General features: G+C 43.4%; 1 protein-coding gene across 1 annotated transcript in view; it reads right to left on the bottom strand.

Annotated features, from left to right (window-relative positions):
- Positions 1-251: 251 nt before the first annotated feature.
- NUCB2 (nucleobindin 2) overlaps positions 252-14,575 on the bottom strand; it is a 34,673-nt gene continuing 20,349 nt past the window's right edge. Inside the window, exons 5-14 of the mRNA XM_080910845.1 lie at positions 14,112-14,238; positions 13,817-13,920; positions 12,679-12,864; positions 12,386-12,476; positions 11,707-11,765; positions 11,523-11,615; positions 7,427-7,516; positions 4,284-4,454; positions 811-892; positions 252-390 (exon numbers count right to left, since the gene is read on the bottom strand). Coding sequence (XP_080766971.1) covers positions 383-390; positions 811-892; positions 4,284-4,454; positions 7,427-7,516; positions 11,523-11,615; positions 11,707-11,765; positions 12,386-12,476; positions 12,679-12,864; positions 13,817-13,920; positions 14,112-14,238 — 1,011 coding nt within the window. The 3' untranslated portion in view covers positions 252-382. The remainder of the gene's footprint in view (positions 391-810; positions 893-4,283; positions 4,455-7,426; positions 7,517-11,522; positions 11,616-11,706; positions 11,766-12,385; positions 12,477-12,678; positions 12,865-13,816; positions 13,921-14,111; positions 14,239-14,575) is intronic.

Genomic DNA, 14,575 nt, shown 5'->3' on the forward strand with positions numbered 1-14,575 from the left:
ATCCTCAGTGGGAGAGAAGGTTATCCCCAAGCCAGGGGCAGAGCTCTGTGACCTAGCCAATGACAGTGTTGTGAAATTAATGGATGTGGCCCTTGAACCACTTACAAAAAAAAAAAAAAAAAAAAAAAAAAGAACAATGGGAAGATGGTTTTGGTTATTTGGGTTTTTTGTTTTGTTTTTGTTTTTGTCCTGTTCTGGGAGATTTCAATCCTTAAATATCTGTGTCAAAAAATAAAAACTTGTATTCTCACTTAAAGTCTCTTCCTTTATTCCAAATGTGCTTTAAAGTATTTATTGAGTGAAGAGCAAAGGAGGGATGTTGAAAGATGAAACAGATGTTGAGTCAATGGTTTTCTTCCAAGTTCTGGCAGACTTCAGGACTTTATGTGTCTGTTCAAAAGAAGCATGCTTGCATTTTAAACGTATCTCCCTTTATTGCCAATGTTCTCTTACTTACAGATACATTATTTTACTTTTTAAAAATATGATTAGTTCATCAAAGATTATAAATTATAAACATGTTCCCTAGTAAGATCAATATAAATAATCATTAAAAAATTACAAATAATTTTGAAATAAATCACTGCACCATGATAGCTATGTAATTATGTGGCATTTGAAAAATGTTCATCCATGAAAATTTTGGAGAACATTTCAATTTTCTTTAATGTAAGTTTCTCTATTCCTTCAAATACAGAGATTATAAGATGAATTTTAATCATCTGAATATAGACTATATTCAAAATGAAAGTGGGTATCAATTTATAAAGGTTTATTTTCCTAAACAAACAAAGGAACAGAATTACATACGTGGCTCAAACTTCAGCTCCCCTGCTGGACCTGATGGAGCAATCCCTTGCTGGAATTTCTTCTGTTCCAACTGCTGTACGGCCTAGTACGGGAAACAACATATAAAGGTACCGCTTGATATTTTGGGTCGTACATGTGATCTTTGGCTAAGCTTAACAACCTGAGTCTTTTTTCATAGGACTCTGCTATCATACCCTGGACATGAATATTGGTATTGTCTGACTTCACACAGACTCAGAGCAGATGGTAGCTCCTGAGATGAGCTTTAAGGCAAGATCCACTGTGGGTCATGGGTTCCTTGGGGGTCCCTAGCAGCTCTTCCTGCAGCCGGAGCATATGCCTGTTATTTTCATACACATTCAGTTACCCCCCTGACAAAGATCTAACCTCACTGTCAAGCTCTGTGGTGCACATCTATAATCCCAGCACTTGGGAGGAAAAGCTAGAAGGTCAAGAGTTCAAGTTTATCTTCACTATACAGAGCTTGAGGCCAACCCTAGTTACATGAAACTCTGTCTCAAAAGCCAGTTAAAACAAACAAACAATATGGTCTCTGGTGTCGATTTGCTTTATGAGATATTAAGCAATGATTCTCCTTATTCAAGGATTAAATAATGTCCAGAAACACTGACAGCTGCTTAACATTCCTAGTTGTTTTGGTTTTGTTTTGGTTTTGGCTTATTTATTTATTTATTTGGTTTTATTATATGAATGTCATGTAATCCCATGGGCTTTTAAAAAAGGAAACCTGGACCCATATCAAACTGTAATTGAGATTTGTGGTTAAGAGGACCTACTAAACAATACTGAGGTTTTTTTTGTTTTTTGTTTTTTTTTAATCCAGTCTGGCCAGCTGATGGCACTCCTGCTTGGCTCTGTTCTTAAAGCTGTGCATTGTCAACCTTCTGATCTCATTCACTGGGAAAGGTCTAATGGCCTTAAAGTTAGGCATGGCAGAGTTCAGGGTATAAACAGGTAGGGTAGGTCTCTGACCAGGCAATAAGGAAACTCACCCAAGATTACTTAAGGAGAATTTAGTCTTCTAATGGCTCCACTAATGCTGTTCAAATGTGGCTTTAAAAGCTACAAGTGATATCAGACAACCTCTAAGTTCACTATCACGCCATTTTGTGTTGAAGGACACACAGGACAAGTAGGCAAGTAGCGTGGAAGGATCCTTAACAGGGCATGATGGGTAACATTGACTGCAGACTTGACAAGAGCTACAGTTATCTAGAAGATAAAACTCAGGGCGTGTCTGTGAGGAAGTTTCTAGATTGAGTTATTTGATGTGGGAAAAACTACTATAAATGTGGGTATTGCCATTCCATGAACTAGGGTCTCAGACTGCATAAAAAGGAGAAAGCAAGATAGACAACTCCATTCATCCGTCTTTGCTTCCTGAATAAGAATGCAACGTAACCAACTGCCTAATTACTACCCACTATGCCTTCTTTCCCTGACAGATCATACCCTCAACTATGAGCCAAAACAAACCCTCCTTCCTGGAAGTTAAATTCCCCTGGTACTTTGTCACTGTAGCAGAGAGGGTAACTAATACAACTGTTACCCTGAATGCGGCCTAAGGAACAGAGATGACTCTTCACCCCACCCTAATCTTATTTATCATGAAGACAAGACATGTGTAGGTCAGAAGTTCCCCTCTGGTGGGCTGACAAAACTGGCTGGAGTCAAGATGGCAACCAGAGTGATGTCAGACAACCTCTAAGTTCACTATCACGCCATTTCGTGTTGAAGGACACACAGGACAAGTTGGCAGGTATCATGGAAGGATCCTTAACAGGAACAAAAAGAGGTGGTAAAAATTTCTGGAAATCTATACTTACACCCAGAAAGGACATAGACATTCCTTTTGTTAGGCTGGGGTTTTGGGGACAAAGCCAAGATGGTATGGGCCAAGAGGTCCCTACCCTTCTCTTCTGACCAGGAACCTGTGCTTCCAAAAGCCTGTGCGAAACACTGGACAAAACCAGCTCCTAGTTCTTGGTTCCAAAGTGACCAATGATCCTAAGACCACCCTACAAGGCCCTGAACTCACCAAATAAGACTGTAACCCTAGTACCTAGACATCACAGCACTGCCTCCCTCCCTTCCCCTTTAAGAAGCCCCTGTCCCAACCCCTCTGCAGGTTGGGGAAGTCGATTTGTGAGTTTTTCCTGCTCTTGTCCAAAGATAAAAGTTGATTGCATTGCTCAACTGGTATGACATGTTTTCAATGATTCCACAACTCCAAAACAGAAAATGTGTAACAAAACTAGTTTTAAAACAACACTAAAATTTAAAATATGACAGCTTCATGGTACATCAAAGCATACTATAAAAACACAAAATTACAGGCTGGAGAGATTGTAAGAGAGTGGTTAAGAGCTCTTACTGCTCTTCCAGAGGTCCTGAGTTCAAAACTCAGCAACCTCATGGTGGCTCACAACCATCTGTAATAAAATCCAATGCCCACTTCTGGTGTGTCTGAAGATAGCAACAGTGTACTTATATATAATAAATAAATAAATCTTTTTTAAAAAATTAGAAAACAAAACAAAACACAAGGTTAGCTTGATACTCTAGTGTACTCCCAAAGTCTCAGCATTAGGGAGGTAGAGGTAGGAGGATCAGAAGTTTCAGGCCAACCCTGGCTACCTGAGAACTTGAAATAAACCAATAACCAAATGGTGGTGGTGGTGCCTTTAATCCCAGGTCTCTGGAGGCAAAGGCAGGTGGATCTCTGGAGACCAGCCAGCCTGGTCTACAAATCAAGTGCCAGGATAGCTAGGTTCACACAGAGAAACCCTCTGTGAGTTCAAGGCCAGCCTGATCTACACAGAGAGTTCCAGGACAACCAAAACTACACAGAGAAACCATGTCTCTTTGGGTTTTTCTTTTGATGGTGGTGGTGGTTTAGGGTTTTGTTTTGTTTTGTTTTGTTTTTTGGGGGGTGGTATTTGTTTGTTTGTCTGTTTGTTGGTTCATTTTGCTCTTTGTTTTTGTGAGGAAAGATTTCTCTGTATAGCCTTAGCTGTCCTGGAAGTCGCTCTGTAGACCAGGCTGAGTTTGAACTCACAGATTCACTTGACTCTGCCTCCTGAGTGCTGGGATTAAAGTGCTGCCAACACCCAGAAACCTTATCTCAAGAAAACAAAATAAATAGTAAGTAAGTAAGTAAGTAGATAGCAGGGAAACCATAGGCTTTGGCAAAGCATCTAACATCTGGTTTGGGTTTCTTGTTGCACTGGAGACCAAGCCTGGGGCCTTGGAGTGCTCGGAACGCTCCCTGCCTCGGGGCTATACCTCCAGCCTCCAACTTGGGTTTGTTTGTTGTTTGTTTAACTCTGTGACACAAATTGGTAACTGGGCTCAAGCAATCCTCCTGTCTGAGTACCCTGGACTCCAGATGGATGTGCGTCACTTCCAGGGGCCCCTGAAAATCCCTGCAAGCCACACCCCTCCGTGTCTACCTGCTGGTACTCCTGCTTCTGGGCTTCAAGGTGGTCGTGCTGGCGCTGCAGCTCCTCCTTCTGCTTCTGCAGCTCGTCCGCCTTCTTCTTCAGCTCGCTCTCTTGCATAGCAATAATACTTTCATATTCCTTAAGCTCTTCCTCGGTGAATAACTGCTGCTGGTCCAGTGTCTAAAGCAGAAGGAAAGTAAATAACGAAGCCAGGAACACAGAGATGCAAATTCTAGGATCATCACTGTACAAAAGAACATAGGTAACACACTTTTTGGTAAAATTATATATATATATATATGTATATATATATGGTGGTCCATCCCTAGAATGGCCTCCAGTTCAAAGTCAGCTCAAGCTACAGTAAGCTCCAGTCCAGCCTGAGCCATAAGATCCTCCCAAAATTCAAAACACTGAAAAGGATTCATGCCTAGGTTAGTGATGTGGCTTCCAGAACGTCCTGGGCTACATGAGCAAGTGAGTGGGTGGGTGAGTGGGTGGGTGAGTGGGTGAGTGGGTGGGTGAGTGAGTGGGTGAGTGGGTGGGTGAGTGAGTGGGTGAGTGGGTGGGTGAGTGAGTGGGTGAGTGAGTGGGTGAGTGGGTGGGTGAGTGAGTGGGTGGGTGAGTGGGTGGGTGAGTGAGTGGGTGAGTGGGTGGGTGAGTGAGTGGGTGAGTGGGTGGGTGAGTGAGTGGGTGAGTGGGTGGGTGAGTGAGTGGGTGAGTGGGTGGGTGAGTGGGTGGGTGAGTGAGTGGGTGAGTGGGTGAGTGGGTGGGTGAGTGGGTGGGTGAGTGGGTGGGTGAGTGAGTGGGTGAGTGGGTGAGTGGGTGGGTGAGTGGGTGGGTGAGTGGGTGAGTGGGTGGGTGGGTGAGTGGGTGGGTGGGTGGGTGAGTGGGTGGGTGAGTGGGTGAGTGGGTGAGTGGGTGAGTGGGTGGGTGGGTGAGTGGGTGAGTGGGTGGGTGAGTGGGTGGGTGAGTGGGTGGGTGAGTGAGTGAGTGAGTGAGTGGGTGAGTGAGTGGGTGGGTGAGTGGGTGGGTGAGCAGAAGTGAGTGGGTGGGTGGGTAAGCAGAAAGCAATGATAGGAGGGAGGGAGGAAGGGAGGGAGGGAGAAGTTTTTACTAGTGTTTATTAGTGATTTCTTTTTAACTAATTGATTCACTATATTTTAAATATTTATTTTATGTTATATGTATGTGTGTGTGTGTGTGTGTGTGTGTGTGACTGAGTGTGTTTATGTGCACTATGCATATGCCTAGTGCTTGCAGAAGTCAGAAGAGGGTGTTGCACCCTATAGAACTGGAAGTGTAGGCAACTGTAAGTCACCTAGTGCATACGGGAAACCCAGCCAAGGTTCTCCGCAAGAGTGCCAACTGTCCTTAACCACTGAGCCATCTCTCCAACTCCTGTTCGTATTTTAAAAATCTGTTCCCTTTCTAATTCTTGGAGACAGAGTCTCATACAGTCCAGGAAGGCCTTAAATTTGCTGTATATCTGGTGAGGACACCTTGACCCTAACCCTCCTGCCTCCACCTTCTAGGTGCTGAGATACAGGCACACATGACCACACATGGGCTATGTACTTCTTTGTATTTATTTGTGTTACAGGAGACTGAACATAGGTAGGACCTTGCACATGACCACGGGGTGTTCTACCACTGAGCCACACTCCCCACTTCCCTTTTTTTCCCACCACTACCCTCTTTTCACTTTCTACTTTGACAAGGTTTTACTAATTTGTCCAGGCTGACTCTGAACTCACTCTGAAGCTCAGGTTAGCTTTAAACCTCAGTCTCTGGAGAGTACCTGAGCTAAGAGATATACATCTCCATTTGAGCTTCTTCTACAGATAGAGGCCAGAGAGGACATGGGTGTCCTGCTCTCTCTTCAGAGGGTCTTCGACTGAACTTGGAGCTAGCCTGGCAGAAAGCAAGCCCAGCAGTCCTCCTCCTCTGCCCCTCCCCCAGCTGCAGGGTTACAGGTGTAACCACACCTGGCTTTTCACATGGATTCTCAGACGTGACCTCCAGTCCTCACACTTGCAAAGCAAGCACTTTAACCACCGCCCCCCCCCCCAGCCATCTTCCCAGGCCCCAGTTTCTTTTGTAATAGCAATAAAATATTGGAGAGCAGGTGTGGTAGCCTGTGCCTGAAATCCCAGCACTCAGGAGACTGAGGCAGGAAGGCTATTTTGAGAGAAAGGTTGAGACATAGTCTCAGAAAACAAAAACATGATGGTGTGTGTCTGTAGCCATCCTTGGCTACATGAGACACTGCCTCAAACAATAATGAAAATGTATCTATACGGTGGGAATGCTGACTTTCCTACTTGCACACCAGTTCCCTAGATTAAATTTATGAATAAATGCCTAAATAAGTTTGATCCTGTTCCCAACTAGCTCATAACTTGATTAATCTGCTTACTCAGTTCTATGAATGCCACATGGCTGGTTACCTCACCTCGGTTTTATGCATCCGTCTCTTCAGAGTTCCCGGCGAATCTCTTCCTGCACCCAACTCCATCCCACAAGAATTCCCACCCATTACTTCCTTATGCTAATAGGCCATCAGCTTTTTATTTACAGGTGATGTTTCACACAGTACACAGAGTCTCTCTACAGATCAGTGGGCCCTTTAATTAATTCTTAAAATGTACCTATGTTTTACATTTTCCGTGGTGATTTTATATTTAGCAAATGTATACTTTTTAAAAGATTTCTAATTTGAAGGCTAGGGAGAAGACTCAGCAGTTAGGAAGCCGGGCCGTTCTTGCAAAGGACCCAGGTTTGGTCCCTAGCACTCACATGGTGGCTCACAATGGTCTCCAAGTCCCAGAAACTAGTACCTGTTTTCCACCTCCTCGGGCACCAGGCATGCACAGGGTACACATGCATAATACAGGCACTTACACATACACATAAATAAAAATCCTAGTTTTAAAAAAATCTAATTTTACGCAGTATGATCATAAAGAAGGTAAATCACTGGACCGTTTTCCAAGGAGACAAGGAACTATTATTTTATATAGTGGCATTTTATGTCGAACATGAATACTGTAAAAAATCACACAAACATAATGAGCAGTGACAGTTAAAGGCGGGACACAGTGGGGCAGAGCTTCTAGAACCCCCTGTCCCCCTAAAGTCGGCCTCGTTACCTCCCAGCTGTCAGGCTCCAGGAATTCTTTCTTCTCTGTAGCTCTCAAGAATTCTTCCAGAGTCACCAATCGGTCTTTGTTGCTATCAATCTAATTAAAGGAAAATGTAAAAGCAACATAAATAAATCTTCCATGCTTTGTGAAAGTATAAATCTTCTTAGGAATGCCTCTTTGTAAACCTTTGGCTATTAGAAACACGTTAATGTACACAGAAACTGGAAAAAAATGAGGAAAAATACACCATTTTCATGGAATAAAAAAAACCACACATCTTCCTCTTCTATCAGAAGTAAAACTTGAAAATTCGAGCTGTCCATCTGATATGATCAAGACCCGGCACGCCGAGTCAGTAATCTGGCTGGTTAGGTTGATATGGTCAATGCTTTCACCACAATAAACATGACCCAGATAGACCCACGTGCTTAAACAAGAAAAATCCACCACTCAGGGACAGCTGTAAAGGCCAAGAGAAAAGCAGGTAAGGTTGAGGTGCTCGGCCTACCGCTTTTCTCAGGCATGGGGATATGTTTTCCAGGATGGGGTCTCAGTGTATGTGGATCTGGCTGTCAAGTGCCGAGATTAGAGGCATGTGTGGTGGTCTGAAAAAGAATGGTCTCCAAGACTCAGACATTTGAAAGCTTTGTCTTCAGAAACAGCATCAGTGGCACTATTTGAGAAGGATTAGGAGCCATGGCTATGTTAGAATAGGTGTGGCCTTGCTGAAGGAAGTGTGTCACTGGGGGTGGCTTTGAAGTTTCAAAAGCCCAAGCCAGGCCCAGTGTCTCACTCTTTCTGCCTACAGATCATGATGCAACCTTTATTTTAAAGATTTATTTATTTTATTCTTTTTTTAAGATTTATTTATTTCATGTATGTGAGTACACTGTCACTGTCTTCAGACACACCAGAAGAGGGCGTCAGATCCCATTACAGATGGTTGTGAGCCACCATGAGGTTGCTGGGAACTGAACTCAGGACCTCTGGAAGAGCAGTCAGTGCTCTTAACCACTGAGCCATCTCTCTAGCCCATAATGTAACTTTCAATTACTTCTCTCACACTATGTCTGCCACGTGTGCCATTATGCTCTCTGCCATGATCTCTCTCTCTCTCTCTCTCTCTCTCTTTCTCACACACACACACACACACACACACACACACACACACACACACACCATGGTATCTCTTCAATGTAACAGAGCAATGACTAAGACAGCATGTACCACCATACCTGCCTGGTTCAACTCTTTTTTTTTTTTTTTTTTTAAGAAATATATCTAAAGCACACTACCAATATATCTAAGCAGAAGTCAACAGCCTCTTTAAGTCCTCTTGTCAAACTCAGTTACAATGGTGAACTTTAATGATCAAAAAAATTCACTGACACTGGGGCCGTAAGACTGGGTCTCAGCTGGCAGTCCAGGCTAACCTCCACGCTACTGGTCCCAGTTCAACACTGAAAGAGCAATATTCCTGTGGAAACCACTGAAGCCAAACAGCAGCTACCCTGGGGCTGGAAAGAAGGCTCAGCACTTAAGAGCATTTACTATACTCGAATTCCCAGAACCCTCCTGGTGGCTCACAACTTCCTGTACTTCTACTTCCGGTCTACAGAGCACATGCGCTGATAGAGGATGTCATGGTCACCTAAGGTCTGAATAGAGCAGGAAAGTGAATACAGCCAAGGACAGGCCCAACCACTGCCACATTCATGCAGAGGATTCCAGGAACCTGAAGAAGACGGTGTAAACTGTGCCAGGTTGCCAACTGCTACGAGGCCACACTGCATCGGCCAGCACAGCGCTGCCCAGACAGGATGTACTGAGACAGAGGAGGTTACAGCACAGTCAGCATGGGTTATAGAGAAAATAAAAGATCATGTCTGCCCTCTAGTGGAGGGAGTGACACAGTACAGAGATGAAACCTGACCCAAGAGACACAGGGGAGTCATTTGGTGAAGGATTTGGTGGGAAAGGTGGGTAATTCTCTTGGTTGGCCCTGTGTAGAACGCTGGAAGGAAGGGAAGAGGAAGAGGGGCCTCTTGAGGTTTTAAGAACAAAGAATAAGAATGGGGAAGTCAATGAACCACGGATTAGCATGGCCAGGCAGAGGGCCTCTTAGTGACCTGGGGTCACAGCCTGGACTTAGCCACAGTATGTATCTGTGATAGTCCCCACCAGGTGTCTCTACTCCAGTGTGGGGGCGGGCGGGTCAGGGTGTACATCAGGGTGGCACACTAGAACAAACACTGTGCTGAGGCACCTGTCCTGTTCACACCTGCCAGTCACTTAACAACATACTTGACGGGGTGCTGTTTCTAGAATCCCAAGTCATGGGAGAAAGAAAAACTCACTCACAAGTAAAGTTCTTAAAAGTCAGTTGCTCTAAAAGACAGAAATTAAAACATTTAGGTCTCTATGATCGTTTATGTTGTTACGGCAATTACTGCCCCATCCTCTAACAAAGAGGGTTCTACATCCCTGCCTACAGCTCGGATGTGCTGCTGAGACAGCTTGTGAGAGGCGCCATTCTCTCCTCACTGACTGGAAACACTTCAGGCAAGGGAAGTGAGCGGACATGGGGCTTGGCATGGCTGGCCATGTCTTGCACTCCGTGAACCGGCCTTGAGCAGCTTGTTCCTTACGTCATCCACTGAGAGGACACCCTGAGGCCTGGGAACATAGGACACCAGAGAGCCAAGCCACACCAGGCTCAAGCTTAGCTGAGCCAGCCCTACCTTCTTGTACCATTGAAGCTTATGGAAGGCAAACAAGATGTAAATATTTGTCGTCGTGATTATTAAAGTAACAGAACCTGAAAGACATCTTAGTATAGGCTGAGTATCCATTATCCAAAATGTGTGTAAAAACAGAAGTGGTTCTAAATTTTAGATGTTTTAGTTAATTAATTTTGGATTTAATCCCAGCACATGGGAGACACTTGCAGGAGGATCTCTGTGAGTTCGAGACCAGCCTGGTCTACAAAGAGAGTTCTGGGACACCAGAGTTACACAAAAAAACCTTGTCTCAAACCTGCCCCCACAGAGAAATTTTGAGATATTTGCACATACATAATGAATAGGAAGTGGAACTATTAGCCTTGTTGGCTAGGTGTGGCTTGTAGGAGGAAGAGCATGACTGGGGGATGGGCTTTGAGGTCTCAGGCACTCAAGCCTGGCCAGTGTGTCACTGGCACTTCCTGCTGCCTGCAGATCCAGATGTGGAACTATCAGCTTCTCCAGTACCGTGTCTGCCTACACACCACCCTGATGATAACGGACTAAACCTCTGAACTGTATGCCAGCCTCAATGAAATGTTTTCCTCTATACCAATTGCATTGGTCACGGTGTCTCTTCACAGAAATAGAAACCCTAGCTAAGACAGACCACTCCCCCCAGTAAAATTGATTTATGGTTCATGTATACAACTTATACATACAGCTTGAAGGCAATGTTATACAATACATAATTTGGTGCATAAAACATGAAAATTCATGGTATATGCTTTCCCGTGTCTTGAATCTTTATCAGTGATCAAAAAGTTGAATTTTGGAGCATTTTAGGTTTCTGATAAGGGCTTTTCAACCCATTAAAGCTTATGTATGTCTAAAAAATATTAACTATATATCATTGTTTTTCACTATTTCAAACGTTTTGCTGATATACAGTGGTAGCATCATCTTATACAATATTTAAAGTGGTTGTAAATTATTTTGTTAGAGCAATCTAGTAAAATATTCTGGTCACAAATACAAAATCCAATTAAAAACTTATTGTGGGGTTTGGAGAGGTGGCTCTGTGGTTAAAGGCGCTTGCTGCTCTTGCAGTTCTTGCAGAGGATGCGGGTTCAGTTCCCAGCACGTGGGCTCTCACAACTGTCTTTAATTCCAGTCCCAGGAGGTACGGAGTCTTCTACTGACCTTCTCGGGTACCAGGCAGGCACACGTGCATATATGTACATATAGGCAAACACTCAAGCTCATAAAAAAATAAATCTAAGGAAAAAGCAACTGCTCGATAACTCCTCCATCTATGATAAGAATTACAGAAAGAACTTGAATAACAAAAGGACAGGTGGCACCCTGAACTTGCTGCATACCTCATTCATGACGTGTTCTCTCATCCTGAGCCTCTCCTCTTCCATCTCTACCATATCATCCTCTGCATTTTGTGGGTTATACACTTTCTCCAACTGAAGAGAGAGAATGCGAAAAGTTAACGTTAAACAACAGTGGGTAGCTGCGGGGACACGGCCGACCCAACCGACTGAGGATGTGATTTACCTCTCTTGTGAACAGTGCTTCTAATTCCTGTTCATCCAGGAAGCCGTCGCTGTTAACATCTAAAGTTCAATGATCACAAATGCAAAAGCAGATTTGAATCCTTCAGAGAGGAAATACTTAAAAGACAGCGACAATGGTTTGCAAAAGGAGTGCTGAGTAAACGCAACAGCAGGCAGGGCTCCAGCTTTCCCATGAGGCCTCAGATCAACCCAGGGCACAGATAAAAGTAGCTAAAACAAAATTTAAGCATGGTCTTGCTATGTATCCCTAACTGGCCTGTTACTGAGAGCCTATGCAAGCAATCCTCCTGCCTCAGCTTCCCAAGTGCTGGGATTATAGGTGTGACCACCTATATCAGCTAAGTAAACTTTTTTCTGTCATGAAAAGTTTGTTAGGTATTAGCTAACCAGCCACAGGATCACCTCCAGTTTGCAGACAGCTTTGGGGTAAATCATACAATGACTCAATAGCAAATGTGGGCAGACAGACACAGTTATGATCTAAGATACCTTCTGAGATCAGCTGAGAAACTATTAATAATTTCACTTGAGGGGAAACCTCTAAGTGTGAATACTGGTAGGACTCAACAGCAAGCCATCACAGTAATCAGTTACAAGTAAATCAAATAGACTTTTCAAACAGCAGGTATAAGTATCAATATGCGTATCAAATCTGTTACCATGTAATCTGAAAAATGTCTTGGGGTCAAAGTCATTAGGGTCCAATCCATCAGTCTCTTCCCAAACCTCTTTTAGTTGATCTTTGCTTCCCTGTGAACCAATTTTAAGAAAGTGCTCAAAACAAAACATAATCTATGTATAGAGACTCAAACACACACACACACACACACACACACACACACATCTGAGGAACTTTTCAGAATTAAGACTCAAGATTTTTGTGCTAAACTTAGGACAAAATTCTGCTACAAAAATCATCTTAGACATGACTTCTATGAATCACAGGCCTTACGGGATGGTTAACTTTGGGGTGGTCTTCATGCTTCCTCTTCATCTCCTCAAACTTCGACTCTTCTTCCTTCCTCTTCTCCTCACTCAGCGTTTTTAAATACTCCCTGCGTTCGTGTTCCTTCATCATCTCGTACCTCTTAAACTCTTCATGCCGAGTCCGGTCGTACTGCTCCAGATCCGCAGTGGCCTAGAGCACAGCACGCGTGCATCAGTGTGCAAGTGTGTGTGAAGGCCTGAAGTTGACATCTTCCTTGATGGCTCCTCCCTACCGTATTCATTGAGGCAGGGTCTCCAGACTGAGCCCAGAGCCATCTCTTTAAAATACCCTGAGCTCTCTAACAGATGCTGACTGGAGAGCAAAACCAACAACCATTGGACTAGTCAAAGCAAACAAAATATAAACTGATTTCAAAAAGAAGAAACAGGGTCAAATGTGGACATACACAAAATGAAAGTGGTTAGCCAACAGCTATTTCGCTGAGTTTCATGATGGCCCAACTAAAGCATCAAGCTTGTAAATTTCTCTCATAACTAATATAACAGGTCTGGACCAACCAGATGTGGTAGCTCATATCAGTATTCCCAGCATGCATGGATGAAATTCTGAGTTATACTCCTAGCACCACACACAAATACAATACATAAGCATACAATAAAATGATAATATGTAATAGTAATAAATACTACTATATATAAATGTAACATATATAAAGTAAATGTAATAATAATACAATTATTAAGGGATTTTTGAAATTTTAGGGCATAGGGAGGAAGGGCAAATGAAGATGGAGAGAAACTTTAGAGACACCACGTCATGCCAAGAAATACCAGGAAACACTGTGAGCTGACAAAGGAAACTGAGTCTCCCATAGAACCTTCACAGGCAGGACTTCCTTACAGAGTCTAGGTAAAAACTACAGCTACCATGGTGACTAGCTAGTTCAGTTTTTTTGCAGCATTTTGGATTTGGAGGTGTGGATGAGTGATGTGCACCCATATTAGTCCTAATATCTGTAGTAAGAGAGCTTTAAAGCAACCTCTAGAGCATATGAAAGTTAGGTTCCCGCTTCATTGAGATTATCTGTCAAATCACAGATCCTCAAAGGAGCAGAAAGACCCTTCTTGGGGGTTCTCCTTACCGCTTTGATTAGCATATCCAAATCTCTGGATTCAAATGTGTCAGGATTCTGGTGGTTCAGGTGTTCAAACTGCTTCAGAAGAAGATGATGATTCATGCCAGTATCTGCAACAGCATGAGAAAACAGCAAATATCAGCCTCAGGGGACACCTAACATTAACCTGTGGCTCTTCACACATGCACATATGAGTGTTCACACACTAATCATGCAAACACATGAATACATATGTACCACAAATATAAAAAACATGCTGGCACTTAAAACTAAACGTGCCCTCCCGTTGCCCAGCACCCACCTTGAAGGGCATCCAGCTTAGCTTTGATAAGCATTCTCAATCTTCCTACTTCTTGCCTCTTCAGTTCATCCAGTCTCGTCCTCACTTTGTGACTTACTAAGTCCAGCTCTTGACTCAGCCTCCCGCTCTGTCAACAAAATTAATAAATTAGTTTTATCTAGTACATGTTTTATACCTGATGTCATGGAGCAAAAATAGCATTATAGAAACCAGGGAGGCCGCTCAGCAAAGAAGACTACAAGCTGCTCTTCCAGAAGACCTCACTACCCACGTGGTGGTTCACAAACGTCTACAACCCCAGACTCAGAGGATCCAACGCCTTGTCTGACATCTATGGACACTGCTTACACACACAGACACAAGCAAAACACACACTGAAACTTAAAACGTATTTTTAAATAGCATTATCTTAAATTGGGAATAGTTTGACTAAGTTGGATACATTTTGCATTATATAAGCATCC

The sequence above is a fragment of the Micromys minutus genome (assembly GCF_963924665.1).
Source record: "Micromys minutus genome assembly, chromosome: 2".
Lineage (NCBI taxonomy): Eukaryota > Metazoa > Chordata > Mammalia > Rodentia > Muridae > Micromys > Micromys minutus.